The sequence below is a fragment of the Pelophylax lessonae genome, assembly GCF_965119305.1.
Source record: "Pelophylax lessonae genome assembly, chromosome: 9".
In the NCBI taxonomy this organism is placed as follows: Eukaryota; Metazoa; Chordata; class Amphibia; order Anura; family Ranidae; genus Pelophylax; species Pelophylax lessonae.
The window spans coordinates 263741710-263760619 of NC_138776.1; the positions used below are offsets into that span (position 1 = coordinate 263741710).

Consider the following 18910-nt stretch of genomic DNA (forward strand, 5'->3'; position numbering starts at 1 on the left):
TCCATCATGACGTCTTTGTAGAAGTGGATGTACAGATCCTCAAACATCAATCCATATATCCAAACAGTTTTTGTATTCAGTGGCCACCACTCACCTGTGCTGATGTCTGGAGAAGATTCCTCCTCTTTAACTTTGTCCATCATCCCAACCTCTTCCCTGAACTTCTGATCACCCCTCACATACGTCTCTTCTTCCTCTTTAACCTCATCTTTTATATCTATCAGATTTTCATTCTAAACAAACAAAATAGCAAGGAATGGTTTCTTTAAAATGCGAGAACAAATAACCTTATACAGTAAAACCTTGGATTGAGAGAAACTTGGTTTGAGAGCGTTTTGCAAGACAAGCAAAATATTTTTTATGAATTTGGACTTGATAAACGAGCGATGTCTTGATATACAAGTAGCGTCACGTTACAACTGAGTATAATAGAGAAGTGAGGTGCCTCTAAATGTAGCAGTATGTTTAAATTTAATGAAGGTACAACATTTACCAATGCAAATGGCTGATTAAAAGAGGCACATCTAAGTATGCAGGCATCTGGGATAAAGTTGTCCACATAGACCGTCCTCCAAACCGCCATAGACGTCATCCCTTCCACACTGCGCTCCGCGAGCGCTTCAAGCCTCCCTTTCAGATCACTCTACTGCAGATTAGTCTTCCTCGTCACGATTGCAGACTGATGGCTTAATCCTCAGCCACGTGAGTTGCTAAATGGTGAACCTTCATTAAATGTAAACATATCGCTACACTTAGAAGCGCCTCTCTTCTCGTTTATACTCTGTTGCTCATGCTGGATTTTGCTTCTAATCCCCCTTGTGGAGGCACCATTTGTGAATGGACATTTTATGGTTTCACAATCTATCCCATTGGTATAATCTTTTTATATGGGCTATAAATTGAAGTACTTATGAATAAAGGGTTGTGGAAAGAATCATCTTTGCATTATTTCCTATGGAGAAATTTGCTTTCATATAAGAGCGCGTTGGGTTACAAGCATGTTTGCGGAATGAATTATGCTCGCAATCTAAGGTTTTACTGTACATTAAAGTGGAATATATGGAATCTCGACATTCATTATAACCTACCTCATGATGGTGGGGGATGGTGTGATCTTCCTGTGTGGAATCCCGGGAATACAGAGGACGGGGACATCTCTCTGGTGGGTTCCCATTACTGGATCCATCTGTAGGAAACACACACACTGACTGAATACATTGTTTCTATGTGTTTATCAGATGATGGGGGATCTAGGTGGACCCTCCGTACTGCTCTCTCCTTTACAATAAAGTCTCCTCTTACCCGGTGATATGAGGGGCGGCTGATTCTCCATCATGATGTCCTTGTAGGGATCCTTGTGTCCTTCTAAGAATCCTCATAGAATCCTCCTCACCTCTCCGGTCAGGTCTGTGTTTTATTAATAGAGATAAGAATGATGTCATGTGACCTCCCAGAATCCTCCTCACCTCTCCGGTCAGATCTGTGCATTATTAATAGAGATAAGAGTGATGTCATGTGACAAGAGAGAGAAAGCAAGGTGGCAGCATTGGGCCTGGGTGAAGAGTGGGGGACAGAAGCATCAAATATGGGGTGTGAGGAGTGGAGATCTGCAATGTTGAATAAGGGAATGAGGAGTGGGGGACAACAGTGTCAGTGGGGGTTGTGGAATATAGGTGAGCATTGTGGGAAGGGGGGTGAGGAGAAGGGGACAACAGTGTTGGATGAGGGATTATAAGAAGAGGATTGCAGTGATAGATTGGGGGGGGTTGAAGAATTGTGAAAAGCAGTGTTAGATTGGAGGTGAGGAATGGGGTACAGCTGTGTTAGATGGGGGGGGGGGGAGGAATGGGGGACAGCTGTGTTAGATGGGGGATGAGGAATGGGGGACAGCTGTGTTAGATGGGGGTGAGGAATGGGGGACAGCGGTGTTAGATGGGGGTGAGGAATGGGGGACAGCAGAGTTAGATGGAGGTTGAGGAATGGGGGACAGCGGTGTTAGATGGAGGTTGAGGAATGGGGGACAGCAGTGTTAGATGGGGGGTGAGGAATGGGGGACAGCATTGTTAGAAGTGGGTGAGGAATGGGTGACAACGGTGTTAGATGGGAGGTGAGGAATGGGGGACAGCAGAGTTAGATGGAGGTTGAGGAATGGGGGACAGCGGTGTTAGATGGAGGTTGAGGAATGGGGGACAGCAGTGTTAGATGGGGGGGTGAGGAATGGGGGACAGCATTGTTAGAAGTGGGTGAGGAATGGGTGACAGCGTGTTAGATGGGGGTGAGGGGTTTAAGACAGCAGTGTTAGATGGGGATGGGGCACAGCAGTGATAGATGGGGGGTGAGGAGGCGGGGACAGCGGTGTTAGATGGGAGGTGAGGAATGGGGGACAGCAGAGTTAGATGGAGGTTGAAGAATGGGGGACAGTGGTGTTAGATGTTGAGTGGAGAGTGGCGGACAGCAGTGTTAGATGGGGGTGAGGAATGGGGGACAGCAGTGTTAGATGGAGGTTGGGTGATGGGGGACAGCAGTGATAGATGGGGGGGGTGAGGAGGCGGGGACAGTGGTGTTAGATGGGGAGGAATGGGGGACAGCAGTGTTAGATGGGGGTAGTGAGGAGCGGGGGAACAGCGTTATTAGATGGGGATGAGGAGCGGGGGACAGCGGTGTTAGATGGGGGGTGAGAAATGGGGGACATCGGTGTTAGATGGGGGGTGAGGAGAGGGGGACAGCGGTGTTAGATGGGGGCAGGTAGCCATGTCTAGTGTCTTCTGACACATGCAGAGTATAGATGGCACAGACACGGTGGGGTTACCGGTCATCCAGTATGTACAGATTTGGGGGCCCAGTTGGTGTACAGGCAGAGGATGGGATTAATGTTAGTTGGGGGAGGGTTTGCAGAATATTTCCAGAAGGGATTGTCGAAGTCACCAGGAGCTTTGCTTCTCCCCCAGATAAATTGTGGATACCTCGGATCTGTCTGGTGGGGGCGCTGCAGTAGAGCTGGAGAAAGTTTTGCTGTTGGGATGTGCGCTGTGCGTCCATGCTTTTAATTTTTCACCGGTGGACCAGAAACAGATCCTCAGTGTTATGGGTCTTATGTTTCTGTTCCCCCGGCATAAAAAAGGTAGGAGAACATTTTCTTTAGGTAAATAAAGATTATATATAGAAAATAATATCTTATTACCTCCTCTGCTGCCACTTCCAGCTACGTCTCTTCTATACATCCTCCCGACTCACGATCACTCGGGAACTTTCTATGTATACCTGACATTGCTTCCTGTCTTGCGTTCCTCCTGAGATACAATATATTACCAAAAGTATTGGGACGCCGGCCTTTACACGCACATGAACTTTAATGGCACCCCAGTCTTAGTCCGTAGGGTTCAATATTGAGTTGGCCCACCCTTCGCAGCTATAAAAGCTTCAACCCTTCTGGTGTGGCAGCAGCTAAAATGGCAAAAGTTTTTACACAATGGTCTAGGTTGGAAGATCCCTAGAGACTTCCCCATCTAGACATAACTAGGTTACCACCCCCCTCCTCTTCCTCTTCCTCAATCCGGGCAGTGTGTTAAGGCAGCTTGTATCAAGATAAGTCAGATAGATAAGGAATGCTACCCACATATAGTAAAATCGCAAATGCTGCTTGCTAACTGACTTGATGTAAAGGAAATGTGTAATGTGATGTAATTTTTGGTATAAAGTATCTCACAAAAGTAAGTACACCCCTCACATTTTTGTAAATATTTTATTATACCTTTTCATGTGACAACACTGAAGAAATGAGACTTTGCTACAATGTAAAGTAGTGAGTGTACAGCTTGTATAACAGTGTAAATTTGCTGTCCCCTCAAAATAACTCAACACACAGCCATTAATGTCTAAACCCCTGGCAAGAAAAGTGAGTACACCCCTAAGTGACAATGTCCAAATTTTCCCTCCCCGGTGTCATGTGACTCGTTAGTGTTACAAGGTCTCAGGTGTGAATGGGGAGCAGGTGTGTTAAATTTGGTGTTATCGCTCTCGCTCTCTCATACTGGTCACTGGAAGTTCTACATGGCACCTCATGGCAAAGAACTCTCTGAGGATCTGAAAAAAAGAAAAAGAATTGTTGTTATACATAAAGATGGCCTAGGCCGGCGGTCACTAAATGGCGGCCCGCGGTCCATTGGCGGCCCGCGCGATGCTTCCGCCCGGACCGCGAGCCCGCAACCTAGGTTGAGTCCTTCAGTCCCCTCCTCGCTGCAGCTCCCGGCTCACTCGCAGCCGGTGTCCTGTCGGGCCGCGAGTAGGGGGCGTGACGTCACGCGCGCGTCCCGCCCCCTGCTCCTGACTGCGGCTCCCTCACACTCGGGCAGCGAGCTAGGGCGTGACACTATGTGCACGCCCCGCCCCCCTGTTCGCGGCTTTAGGCTCAGCTCCTGGCTGCTGTTCAGGTATGTGGAGCACATTTTAGGGGAGAATAGCTGCACAAGCATTAGTGTGCAGACTGCCATATTTCGCCATATTATGCCATATTTTGTTCTGCACATTAGAGTGCCCTATAAAAAAAAAAAAAAATGTGCCCAACAGAGTGTTCCCTTGACATAAAATGTGCCCATTAGCGTGCCCCTTATTTTATGCTAAGGGACATGCTGATGGGCATATTTTATGTTAAGGGGCACTTTGATGGGCATATTTTATGTTACGGGGCACACTAATGGGCATATTTTATGTTAAGAGCAACGCTGATGTAAATGTTTTGTTTTGCCCATCAGCGTGCCCCCTAACATAAAATGTGCCCATCAGCGTGCCCCCTAACATAAAATGTGCCCATCAGCGTGCCCCTTATTTTATGTTAAGGGTCACGCTGATGGGTATATTTTATGTTAAGGGGCACTCTAATGGGCATATTTTATGTTAAGAGCAATGCTGATTTACACGTTTTGTTTTGCCCATCAGAGTGTCCCTTAACATAAAATGTGCCCCTCAGAGTGCCCCCTAACATAAAATGTGCCCCTCAGAGTACCCCCCTAACATAAAATATGCCCATCAGATTGCCCCTTATTTTATGTTAATGGTCACGCTGATGGGAATATTTTATGTTAAGGGCACTCTGATGGGCATATTTTATGTTAAGGGGCATGCTGATGTGCATATTTATGCTGTGGTACACACTGATGGGCATATTTTATGTTAAGGGGCACTCTGATTGACATATTTATGCTATGGGGCACACTGATTTGATAAGACATACGGTGACTACAATCTTTCTGAGTCAGCACCGACTTGAGATTCGGACATCGGCCGAATGAAAATTTTAGCGACCGGACCTCCTTGAATTGTAATTCATTACCCCTGGCCTAGGCTATAAGAAGATTGGCAAGATCCTGAAACTGAGCTGCAGCACGGTGGCCAAGACCATACAGCGGTTTAACAGGACAGGTTCCACTCAGAACAGGCCTCGCCATGGCCGACCAAAGAAGTTGAGTGCACATGATCAGCGTCATATCCAGAGGTTGTCTTTGGGAAATAGACATATGAGTGCTGCCAGCATTGCTGCAGAGGTTAAAGAGGTGGGGGGTCAGCCTGTCAGTGCTCAGACCATACGCCACACACTTCCTCAAACTGGTCTGCATGGCTGTCGTCCCAGAAGGAAGCCTCTTCTAAAGATGATGCGCAAGAAAGCCCACAAACAGTTTGTTGAAGACAAACAGACTAAGGACATGGAATACTGGAACCATGTCCTGTAATCCATGACGATACCAAGATAAACTTATTTGGTTCAGATGGTGTCAAGTGTGTGTGGCGGCAACCAGGTGAGGAGTACAAAGACAAGTGTGTCTTGCCTACAGTCATGCATGGTGGTGGAAGTGTCATGATCTGGGGATGCATGAGTGCTGCCAGCACTGCGGAGCTACAGTTCATTGAGGGAACCATAAATGCCAACATGTACGGTGACATACTGAAGCAGAGCCTGATACCCCCTCCCTTCAGAGACTAGGCCGAAGGGCAGTATTCCAACATGATTATGACCCCAAACACACCTCCAAGACAACCACTGCCTTGTTTAAGAAGCTGAGGGTAAAGGTGATGGACTGGCCAAACATGTCTCCAGACCTAAACCCTGTTGAGTATCTTTGGGGCATCCACAAACGGAAGGTGGAGGAGCGCAAGGTCTCTAACATCCACCAGCTCCGTGATGTCGTCATAGAGGAGTGGAAGAGGACTCCAGTGGCAACCTGTGAAGCTCTGGTAAACTCCATGCCGAAGAGGGTTAAGGCAGTGCTGGAAAATATTGATGGCCACACAAAATATTGACACTTTGGGCCCAATTTTGACATGTTCACTTGGGGGGTGAACTCACTTTTGTTGCCAGCGGTTTAGACATTAATGGCTGTGTGTTGAGTTATTTTGAGGGGACAGCAAATTGACACTGTTATACAAGCTGTACACTCACTATACTAGGCTGGGAAGGGGTTAACATCTATGGGTAATCAAGGGGTTCAATGTGTGCCTAATAATCTGTGATGTGTGCAGTTTTTTTTACGCAAGGTCCTCATTTTTACTCCCTGCTTTGCATGAAAAAAGAAATAAATTGCACATCTCTGCTGTTAGCAGAGAGCTCTGTGTTGTTTACCAACACAGAGCTCTCTTCTGTCATTCACTCTGCCGATCAACAGATCCCGGCCATAAATCATTGGCCAGGACCCACTGATCGGCTTGTCCTGCAGCGAAGGACAGAACAGTTACCGGGTCCGCAGCGCATCCGGGAGTGGACCCGTGAGAAAGCCACGATGCAAAGGTATGCAATTGTGCCTGTACGAGCCAATGTATTTTTTTTCATCGGCAAGTGATTAAAAAAAATACATTTTCATTTACATTCACTTAAAGAAGAACAATCTCTAGAAAAATGAGATCATTAAAGTGAGAACGTTGGTAAGGAAAATGGTGGGCATTCCCTCATGCTGAAGAAGATTTATCTGAGGGTTAGAGAGAACCTCTAACAATCTCTAACAATCCATCCATGGAGTAGCTCACGGCTGGAGACATGAGCTCAAGACAATCTATAAGTAAGGATTAACCTTGAATAGTTAGTGGAACCCTTCTTGTGGCCTTAGCAAAAAATGGTGGGCACTCCCTCATGCTGAAGAAGATTTATCTGAGGGTTTGGGGGACATGGAATTCCATGGTTTGTGAGCAGACTGGGATCCCGTTTTTGGCTTGGCTTTGGAGGCCTGAGAGTAACAAAAGAGGCTCTTCTTGGCCTCCAAGGAGAGATGAGCCTTTCTTCTGCTGGGACAGATGGGGTACTCTTGTCCCCAGTGACATCTTCGATACGGTTGTCCATTGTTGGGCATGCAAAGCCAGTTCTGCAGCTCAATATCTTAGAGTCCTCATGTTTACTGACATTAGACAGAGAACCTCTAACAATCCCTCCATGAAGTAGCTCAAGGCTGGAGACATGAGCTCAAGACACTCTATAAGTACAGATTAAGTTTGAATAGTAAGTGGAACCCTTCTCGTGGCCTTAGCGGAAAATGGTGGGCACTCTCTCATGCTGAAGATTTATCTGAGGGTTTGGTGGAACGTGGAAGTCCATGGTTTGTGGGCGACTGGAGACCAGTCTTGGGCTTACCTTTGGAGGCCTGAGAGTAATGAAAGGGACTCTTCTTGGCTTCCAAGTAGAGGTGAGCCTTTCTGGTCTGAGTCCTAGGTTTCTTCTGCTGGGACAGATCAGAGATTCTCCTGTACCATGCCTGCAGCACTGCATATCATGTACCATGCTTGTCCCCAGTGACATCTTCTAAATGGGTGTCCATTGATTGGCATGCAAAGCCAGTTCTGCAGCTCGATATCCTCATGTTTACTGACATTAGACAGAGTGTGTAAGAACTTCCCTCAGAGTACCCTTACTTCCTGAGAAATCACTTTGGTGTCTCAGTTCCCTTGAATAGCCTGCCATCAACTTCAGATGTCTACCATCGGTGTGTAAGAACCTCCCTCAGAATACTCTTACTTCCTGAGAAGTCACTTTGGTGTCTCAGTTCCCTTGAGTGGCCTGCCATCAGCTTCCGATCTCTACCTACAGTGTGTAAGAACCTCCCTCAGAGTACTCTTACTTCCTGAGAAGTCACTTTGGTGTCTCAGTTCCCTTGAGTGACCTGCCATCAACTTCAGATGTCTACCATCAGTGTGTAAGAACCTCCCTCAGAGTACTCTTACTTTCTGAGAAGTCACTTTGGTGTCTCAGTTGCCTTGAGTGGCCTGCCATCAACTTCAGATGTCTACCATCAGTGTGTAAGAACCTCCCTTAGAATACTCTTACTTCGTGGGAAGTCACTTTGGTGTCTCAGTTTCCTTGAGTAGCCTGCCATCAGCTTCAGATGTCTACCATCAGTTTGTAAGAACCTCCCTCAGAATACTCTTACTTCCTGAGAAGTCACTTTGGTGTCTCAGTTCCCTTGAGTAGCCTGCCATCAACTTCAGATGTCTACCATCGGTGTGTAAGAACCTCCCTTAGTACTCTTTCTTCCTTCTTCTCCTCGATCTCCTCTCTTCTCGATTTTTTTTTCTTCTTAACTTTCATTAAACTTTTATCCTCAGGAGTCCGGAAATGTGAAATTTTTAAAATTTGATTAGGTGTCACCATAGGGAGGCAAATATGGACACCAAAATTAGAAACAGTGCCTCGTCCTAAAATTCAGTTTGAATAATACAGATCAACAAGGTGGACTTTATTGGCACAACATAGTTTACAACCAACAAAAAGTTTTTATAAAAAGTATAAATTTTAATATATTTTATTAAAATGATACATAGACAAGAGTAAAGTGCAAATATAACAACATATTGACAAAAGACGAAAAAGAGAAGGTTTGGTCTTTTGTCAATAAAGGCGGTCCCCGGGTTACATAGGACTCCTACTTACAAACAGAGGGAGACAACAGGAAGTGAGCAGAAATCTAGTCCTAGAAACGAAAACTCACACCTGTAAGAGTTCTCATGGGAAAAAGGTGTCTCCACCAAAAATGTACCTGTTCCGACTTACAAACAAATTTGACTTAAGAACAAACCTACAGTCCCTAGCTTGTTTGTAACCCAGGGGCCGCCTGTATGTTGTTATATTTGCACTTTACTGTTGTCTATGTATCATTTTAATGGAATATTTTAAAATGTATACTTTTTATAAAAACTTGTTGGTTAAAACCTCAGGAAATGTGGCCGTGGATTTTGTTTTTCCATGTGATAACGAGTCAGACGGGGCCTCATTTTACTATGTACCTCTACCTCGCCATCACCAAAAAAGGGGGAACTGTTTGCCTGTATAAAAGTTTGGGGAATTTAATTTAATTCAACTGTTTTCTCTAAGATAACCTTCTGACCTAAGCCTTGGAGAAAAACCTCAATCTCTTAGGATGCTTTCTCCTATGCCAGCTACTATCAGATTACCGGTTCCCTTAAGATATACCGTATATATACTCGAGTATAAGCCGACATTTTCAGCATGTTTTTTTATGCTCAGATGTTCGGCTTTTCTTGGGCAAACGGCGCATGCGCAGTGACGTGTTGGCGCCATTTTTAAATGTAAACCGCCACACTGAAAGGTAAGTGAGACTCCCCCTGAGCCCCTGCATCTCCTCAGGAGATGCAGTGCTGCGGGCATGGTACAGCAGATTCTCCTGTACCATGCCCACAGCACTGCATCTCCTGTACCAACTGTGCCATGCCTGTACCATTGCCTGTGCCATGCCGTACCATCTCCTGTACCATCTCCTGTGCCATGCCTGAACCATCTCCTGTGCCATGCCTATACCATCTCCTGTACCATGCCCACAGCCCTGCCTCTCCTGTACCATGCCCACAGCACTGCATCTCCTATACCATGCCTGTGCCATCTGTGCCATGCCTGTACCATCTCCTGTGCCATGCCTGTACCATCTCCTGTGCCATGCCTGTACCATCTTCTGTACCATGCCTGAACCATCTCCTGTTCCATGCCTGAACCATCTCCTTTACCATCTCCTGGACCATCTGTGCCATGCCTGTACCATCTCCTGTGCCATGCCTGAACCATCTCCTGTGCCATGCCTATACCATCTCCTGTACCATGCCTAAACCATCTCCTGCACCATGCTGTACCATCTCCTGTACCATGCACCACAGCCCGGCATCTCCTGTACCATGCCCACAGCACTGCATCTCCTGTACCCTGCCTGTGCCATGCCTGTACCATCGCCTGTGCCATGCCTCAACCATCTCCTGTTCCATGCCTGTACCATCTCCTGTACCATGCCCACAGCCCTGCATCTCCTGTACCATGTCCGCAGCCCCTGCACCATGCCTGCAGCCCCTGTTTTGGGTCTCGTGGAGGTCCAGTTGGGTCCAGGAGCTGCTGCATTTCCAACCCTAGGCTTATACTCGAGTCAATAAGTTTTCCCAGTTTTTTGTGGTAAAATACAGTAAGTATAGTGCTTGAAAAAAGTCTGAAACCACAGCAATTAACATTCTTCCTCCAAATACCTTGAAAGTAAAGTCATTTGGTTCAAGACACAAACTCTTATGGTATACATATTACCCAATTCCTTGTACCTAAAGCTTATACCTACTGTAACGGAACCGCGACCCACATTGTGCTTGTGGACTTCCATCGGTATACGGCTTCCTCCCAGTCTTGAGCAAAGATATCAAATATTACAGCCCCCCCCCCCATACAAAACTAGCCGACAACTTAGCTTGTACAAGTTAAGGAACCTTCTCCTTTATTGAACAACTCACACAGATTATATACAGCTTGGAAATCCCCCCTTCTGATCAGATTACCCCATCAGGTCAGGGGTTGCCTGATTACATTATCATATGCAGATGAAATTGTACACAGAAATAGAATTAACCTGAGCTAATTATCTAGCCATCTGGACAGAAACAACGTGTGAGTTTATTAACAATTAACAATGGGACAGACAGGCTTAACAGAATCCACATCACACCTTTAATACACAGACAATAGAAGGAGACCACCAGTGGCAGACTGTCAGTCTCTGACTTGGAAGTACAATACACATTATCATAAGTGTAAACACAGAACCCATTATAATTAACAGGTGAGTAAATCAACATATTTAACAATGTGTGGAAGACAGGTGGTTGAGCTGATGATATTAGCATCTGCTATGAGTCGTACGGTCTTTCATTGCCAGTGACGGTGAGTACCGTCATACCCACTATATCAATATTAATACATATATTTCAAGGATTACCTCCCCCCGATATATAATGAATATCGGTTGAATATGTATATAAGACATTCCTTGAACTTATTCCATTAAGTAGGTCTATAGATGCTTCATATAATATAACGATACAATAACATTATTGCTAATACAATCACTACAATGAATAATAAAGTTTCATCAGGCAATTTCTACATAAGCCCCCCCCCCCCTTTTCTTTTTTTTTTAGTAAAAAAATAAAATGAAACATTCTGATCTCTTGTCGATTGTTGAAATTGAGACAAGGAGGACATCAATCTCATTATACCCCGGCCTGGCACCATGGCTAGTCCTTATCTTGGGGGGTTGTCTGGGCCCCTTTCATTTATTGGCCTGAGAAGGGGGGGGGGGTTGTGTTGCAAAAGGAGGATTTGTACTAGAAGGAGGGGTTTGTTCTCAAAGAGGGGATTTGGATAGAGAGTAAGAGGATTTGTTTTAGGAGGGGTTGGGGGGGATTTGTGCTGGAAGTTAGGATTTTGGAGAGAGAAAGAGATGATTTGTACTAGAAGGGGGGGGGGGCTAGGGGAGGAGAAGTATTAATGCTCAGATGAGGGGATTTTTCTTTTTTCACCAGACAGAGGAGATTGTCCTGGGTGGAGGAGCCTTTGTACTAGAAGGAGGGGTTTGGGGGAATTTACTCTCAAAGAGCGGATTTGGATAGAGAATACAAGGATTTGTGGTAGAAGGAGGGGTTGGGGGGGATTTGTGCTGGAAGTTAGGATTTTGGAGAGAGACAGGGAGGATTTGTACTAGAAGGATGGGGGGGGGGAGGTTTGGGGGAGAAGGATTAATGCTCAGATGCGGGGGGGGGGGGGTTACCAGAAAGAGGAGATTGCGCTGGGGGAGGAGGATTTGTACTAGAAGGAGGGGTTTGGGGGGATTTATGTTCAAAGAGGGGATGGGGACTGTGCTGGGAGGGGGAATATAGTATATATGGTAGAAGGAGGAATTTAGGGGGGTTTTGCTGGAAGTTAGGATTTTGGAGAGAGACAGGGAGGATTTTTACTAGGAGAGGTTCGGGGGAGAAGTATTACTGCTCAGATGGGGAGGGGTTTACCAGAAAGAGGAGACCGTGTTGGGGCGGGAGAGGAGGATTTAAACGAGGAGGGGTTGGGGGGGGGGGATTTATGCTCAGAGAGGATGGGGGAGGGGGAATATAGGAAAATAATAAGGGGCTTTGTGTTAAGAGGGGGGGTTGAGGGGGGGTTACGCTGTAAGAGGAGGATTTGTACTAAAAGGAGGGGTTTGTTCTCAAAGAGGGGATTTGGATAGAGAATAAGAGGATTTGTGTTAGGAGGGGTTGGGGGGGATTTTTGCTGGAAGTTAGGATTTTGGAGAGAGACAGAGATGATTTGTACTAGAAGGGGGGGTTGGGGGAGGAGAAGTATTAATGCTCAGATGGGGGGGGGGGGGTTACCAAACAGAGGAGATTGTGCTGAAGGGGAGGAGCCTTTGTACTAGAAGGAGGGGTTTGGGGGAATTTATTCTCAAAGAGGGGATTTGGATAGAGAATGAGGATTTGTGGTAGAAGGGGTTGGGGGATTTGTGCTGGAAGTTAGGATTTTGGAGAGAGACGGGGAGGATTTGTACTAGAAGGGGGGTTTGGGGGAAAAGTATTATTACTCAGATGAGGGGGGGTTACCAGAAAGGGGAGATTTGCTGGGGGGGGGAGGAGCCTTTGTACTAGAAGGAGGGGTTTGGGGGAATTTACTCTCAAAGAGGGGATTTGGATAGAGAATACGAGGATTTGTGGTAGAAGGAGGGGTTGGGGGGGATTTGTGCTGGAAGTTAGGATTTTGGAGAGAGACAGGGAGGATTTGTACTAGAAGGATGGGGGGGGGGGGGGTTGGGGGAGAAGGATTAATGCTCAGATTCGGGGGGGGGGGTTACCAGAAAGAGGAGATTGTGCTGGGGGAGGAGGATTTGTACTAGAAGGAGGGGTTTGGGGGGGATTTATGTTCAAAGAGGGGATGGGGACTGTGCTGGGAGGGGGAATATAGTATATATGGTAGAAGGAGGAATTTAGGGGGGGTTTTGCTGGAAGTTAGGATTTTGGAGAGAGACAGGGAAGATTTTTACTAGGGGGGGTTTGGGGGAGAAGTATTACTTCTCAGATGGGGAGGGGTTTACCAGAAAGAGGAGACCGTGTTGGGGCGGGAGAGGAGGATTTAAACGAGGAGGGGTTTGGGGGGGATTTATGCTCAAAGAGAGGATGGGGGGAGGGGGAATATAGGAAAATAATAGGGGGCTTTGTGTTAAGAGGGGGGGGGGGTTACGCTGTAAGAGGAGGTTTTGTACTAAAAGGAGGGGTTTGTTCTCAAAGAGGGGATTTGGATAGCGAATAAGAGGATTTGTGTTAGGAGGGGTTGGGGGGGATTTGTGCTGGAAGTTAGGATTTTGGAGAGAGACAGAGATGATTTGTACTAGAAGGGGGGGGGGGGGTTGGGGGAGGAGAAGTATTAATGCTCAGATGGGGGGGGGGGGTTTACCAAACAGAGGAGATTGTGCTGAGGGGGAGGAGCCTTTGTACTAGAAGGAGGGGTTTGGGGGAATTTATTCTCAAAGAGGGGATTTGGATAGAGAATATGAGGATTTGTGATAGGAGGGGTTGGGGGGGATTTGTACTGGAAGTTAGGGTTTTAGAGAGAGATGGGGAGGATTTGTACTAGAAGGGGGGTTTGGGGGAAAAGTATTATTACCCAGATGAGGGGGGGTTACCAGAAAGGGGAGATTGTGCTGGGGGGAGAGGAGGATTTGTACTAGAGGAGGGGTTTGGGGGGATTTATTCTTAGAGGGGGATTTGGATAGAGAATACAAGGATTTGTGGTAGGAGGGGTTGGGGAGGATTTGTACTAGAAGGGGGGTTTGGGGGAGAAGTATTATTGCTCAGAGAAGGGGGGGTGGTTATTTTACCAGGAAAGGGAGATTGTGCTGGGGGGAGGAGGATTTGTACTAGAAGGAGGGGTTTGGGGGGGATTTATTCTCAAATGGGGGATTTGGGTAGAGAATAAGATTTGTGGTAGAAGGAGGGGCTGGGGGGATTTATTCTCAAAGAGGGTTTTTTTTTTTTGGGGGGGGGGGCTGTGCTAGGAGGTGGGATTTAGGGAGATTATAAGAATACCTGCTAGAAAATAGGGGTTTGAGGGGGAATTTATGCTCAAAGGGGGGGGGATTTGTGCTGGGAGGGGGCATTTGGGGGGAAAATAAGGGGGTTTGTACTGGAAAGAGGGCTTTGGGGAGAAGGATAAATGCTCAGGGGGGGGTGATTTGTACTAGAAGGGGGATTTGGGGGATTTGGACCCTCTGCCCCCTCCCTTTGCCATTTAGAAAGGAGATAAAACAGTGAAACACTTCCCGCACTCTGAACATGAATTCAGTCCGTGTGAACTCTCTCATGCCAAAGAAGTATCTTTATGTAAAAAAAAAACAAAATAACAAAAACACATTTCCCGCACTCAGAAGGGAGCTAACCAATGTGAACACACTGGTGCCAAAGGTTTCCTTTCACAGCGAAACATTTCCCGCACCCCGAACATGAAAAGGGACGCTCGCCCCTGTGTGAATTCTCTGGTGCATAACAAGGACTCCTTTTTTTCTAAAACATTTCCCGCACTCTGCGCATAAATAGGGAAACTCGCCTGTATGAAATTTATGGTGTCTAAGAAGCAAGTCATTGTCTGGAAAACATTTCCCGCACTCAGAACATGAAAAAGGGCGTTCACCTGTGTGCATTCTCTGGTGGGAAAGTAGGTGTTCTTTATCAGTGAAACGTTTCCCGCACTCTGCACATAAAAAGGGGTTCTCGCCTGTGTGAACTTTCTGGTGTCTAACAAGGAAACCTTTCCCTGTAAAACTTTTCCCACACTCAGAACATGAAAAAGAACCTTTAGTGTGAACTTTCTGGTGCTTAAGAAGGATTCTTTTATGGCTAAAACACTTCCCGCACTCTGAACACGAATAGGGATGCTCATCCGTGTGAATTTTCTGGTGTGAAAGAAGGTGTCCCTTCCAAATGAAACATTTCCCGCACTCTGTACATGAATAGGGAAGCTCACCCGTGTGAATTTTCTGGTGTAAATGAAGTTGTCCCTTCTCAGTGAAACATTTCCCGCACTCTGTACATAAAAAGGGACGCTCGCCCGTGTGAACTCTCTGATGCCCAAGAAGCAACTTTCTTTCAGAAAAACTTTTCCCGCACTCGGAACATGAATGAGGACGCTCACCTGTGTGAATTCTCTGGTGCCTCATAAGGGTTTCTGTTCCACGAAAACATTTCCCGCACTCAGAACATGAAAATGGACGCTCACCAGTGTGTATTCTCTGGTGTCTAAGAAGATGTCCTTTCTGAACGAAACGTTTCCCGCACTCTGAACATGAATAGGCACGCTCGCCTGTATGAGATCTCTGATGCCTAACAAGGAAACTTTTCACTGCAAAATATTTCCCGCACTCAGAACATGAAAAAGGACGCTCACCAGTGTGAATTAACTGGTGCTGAAGAAGGTCTACTCTTCGACTATAAAATTTCCCGCACTCTGAACATGAATAAGCATGCTTACCAGTGTGCATTCTCTGGTGCTGAGAAAGGTTTCCTTTTTGACTAAAACATTTCCCGCACTCTGAACATGAATAGGGACGCTCACCGGTGTGAGTTCTCTGGTGCTGAAGAAGGACTGCTTTTGACATAAAACATTTCCCGCACTCAGAACATGAAAAAGGATGCCCTGCAGTGTGATTTTTCAGGTGTCTACTTAGTTGAACCTTCCCATTAAAACATTTCCCACACTCTGAACATGAAAAAGGATCTTCAGCTGTGTGATTTCTCTGGTGTGAAATAAGACGAGCTTTCTGAGTAAAACATTTCCCGCACTCTGAACATGAATAGGGAAGGTCACCTTTGTGTTTTCTCTGATGGCTAAGGAAGCTTTTTTTGTATTTAAAACATTTCCCGCACTCTGAACATGACAATGAATTCTTTCCTGTACGAACCCCTTTATGGTTTAAGGAAGATTCCCTGAGATGAGATGGTTTCCCGCACCCGTCGGCACTGTCAGATATTAGAGGACTATGTGAAGTATCAGGAGATTCCTCAGAATTAGACATATCCAATGATCTCCTCCAATGGTGAGGTCTGTCATGTATATTATGAGGAATGGGATTTACTTCTGGAGAAGATGCCATGTCATTATCTTCTGTAGTCACATCTTCCTCCGATGTCCTTCTATTCCCACCACAGAGTCCGTCTGTCAGAAGACAAGAAAAATTACCAAGAGTTTTCCAGAGTCATACAAGTTTAAGAAAAGTCCTGAATGGGGATGGACCTTTCATATATGTTGTACAGTTTCTCCTCCTCATTTGTAGGGAACATGACATTATATTGAGGAATGGAGATGGACCTTTCATATGGTGTACAGTATCTCCTCCTCATTTGTTGGGAACATGACGTTATATTGAGGAATGGAGATGGACCTTTCATATGGTGTACAGTATCTCCTCCTCATTTGTTGGGAACATGACGTTATATTGAGGAATGGAGATGGACCTTTCATATAGTGTACAGTATCTCCTCCTCATTGGTTGGGAACATGACGTTATATTGAGGATTGGAGATGGACCTTTCATATGGTGTACAGTATCTCCTCCTCATTTGTTGGGAACATGACGTTATATTGAGGAATGGAGATGGACCTTTCATATGGTGTACAGTATCTCCTCCTCATTTGTTGGGAACATGACGTTATATTGAGGAATGGAGGTGGACCTTTCATATGGTGTACAGTATCTCCTCCTCATTTGTTGGGAACATGACATTATATTGAGGAATGGAGGTGGACCTTTCATATGGTGTACAGTATCTCCACCTCATTTGTTGAGTTAACTTTTATTCAACGTTCTTTGCAAAATCTGAACTTATTCTAATAAACTAGAGAGTGAGAAGCCTGCAACTGTTGGGGAAAAATATAGCCCTGTTTTGGGCGGCCCTCCAAATAAAATCTCATAGGGGGGCAGCCCATGTGGTTTTTTTTTTTAGGAGTAGTTCGCAAAGAATATAGGGCTATTGGCAAAGCTTCAACCCATCCCTTCTCCGTATCTGCTTTAATTTTTACACATCTGTTTTTCAAAATTCCAACTTTACCACTGCTTTGTGGATGATGAGGTGCATGGAAAGCTTGCTGTATGTAAAGGGCTTCCATTACCTCTCTTTCATTACTTCTCCAGTAAAATGGGTTCCTCTGTCACTCTCAATAGTTTCAGGAATTCCGTATCTACAAACTATTTCGTCTAGAATTTTCTTTTCTGTTGTTTTTGCATTTGCTTTAGCTACTGGCCAGGCCTCAGGCCAACCTGAAAACATGTCAACGCACACTAGGGCATACTCGTAGGTGCCTATTCTGGGCATCTGAATGGAGTCTATTTGAATTCTTTGGAAAGGGAAATCTGGCTTAGGAGAATGCTTTTCGGGAACATGGACAGGCCTCCCTGCATTGTACCAGTGAGACATGAAGCACAAAACCTGGCACTAAATCCAGGTGCTATCCAATAGCAGTCAGTAAGTGCCACCATCACGCCCTTAGCAAGATGACTGACGCCAGTTGTGCTAAAGCTCTTAGGTAGACACCACCTGTTCTCAGCGCTCCACAGGCCCTAGCATTACATTGGATCCACTTATCCTTCTCTACGTCAGGCGCCCGGTTCTGCAACTGAATTAAAGTTTCTATATCCAACTGCTCTTGATGAAGGGAATCTTTCCCCGCTACCTGGGCCAACTCTACAGATTTTACCCCCTTCCTGACAAGGCCCTATTTTGCGATTCGGCACTGCGTGACTTTAACTGACAATTGCACGGTCATACAACGCTGTACCCAAACAAAATTTACGTCCTTTTTTCCCCACAAACAGAGCTTTCTTTTGGTGGTATTTGATCACCTGTGCGATTTTTACTTTTTGCGCTATAAACAAAAAAAGAGCGACAATTTTGAAAAAATAACAATATTTTTCACATTTTTTTATATGAAATTCCCCCCCCCCCAAAAAAAGTCAAAATCTAAATTTTTTATCATTTTAGACCATTTTGTTTTCTGCTACATATTTTTGGTAAAAAAAAAAAAAAAAAAAAAAAATCGCAATAAGCGTATTTTGATTGGTTTGCGTAAAAGTTATTGCGTTTACTAAGGGAAACATTTCTGTCGTTTTTGGTGTTTTTTTTTTAACAAGTAATGGCAGCGATCTGCGATTTTGACTGCGACTGGGACTGCGACATTGCGGTGGACAGATCGGACCCTTGACTGACATTTTTGACACTTTTGGGGGTACCAGTGACATTACTGCAGTAATCAGTGCTATAAATATGCACTGTTACTGTAAAAATGACACTGGCAGGGAAGGGGTTAATTTTATTGGAGAGGGAGGGGGTTAATGTATGCCTGGTGCTTACTAATGTGTGTGGGGGGAGGTGACTGAGTGACACAGTGACAGATCGCAGGTTCAGCTTTGCTGAACCCTGCAATCTGTCACTGCTTGTCACTTAGGAGATCCGCCCGCTTTGTTTACACAAGCGGCGGATCTCCAGACTCGATTCCCCGACAATCGGGGAAGAGCAGCGGCGATCGCCGCTGCTCCTACCCTGGCCCGACGGGGAAGTGTCTGCCGACGTAGGTCTACGT

General features: G+C 45.7%; 4 protein-coding genes across 5 annotated transcripts in view; 3 read left to right on the forward strand and 1 right to left on the reverse strand.

Annotated features, from left to right (window-relative positions):
• The window catches only part of LOC309564430 (uncharacterized protein), a gene marked incomplete at its 5' end in the record, with an annotated part of 504148 nt that overhangs the window by 335083 nt on the left and 150155 nt on the right, over positions 1-18910 (forward strand). The gene's annotated exons all lie outside the window — the stretch shown is intronic.
• The window catches only part of LOC309563902 (uncharacterized protein), a gene marked incomplete at its 3' end in the record, with an annotated part of 281290 nt that overhangs the window by 256490 nt on the left and 5890 nt on the right, over positions 1-18910 (reverse strand). The window contains 2 exon segments of the mRNA XM_082268535.1: positions 14718-14799; positions 14802-16489. Of these exon segments, the coding sequence (XP_082124661.1) occupies positions 14718-14799; positions 14802-16489 (1770 nt within the window).
• The window catches only part of LOC309562808 (uncharacterized protein), a 400807-nt gene that overhangs the window by 227885 nt on the left and 154012 nt on the right, over positions 1-18910 (forward strand). The gene's annotated exons all lie outside the window — the stretch shown is intronic.
• The window catches only part of LOC309562643 (uncharacterized protein), a 361535-nt gene that overhangs the window by 174483 nt on the left and 168142 nt on the right, over positions 1-18910 (forward strand). The gene's annotated exons all lie outside the window — the stretch shown is intronic.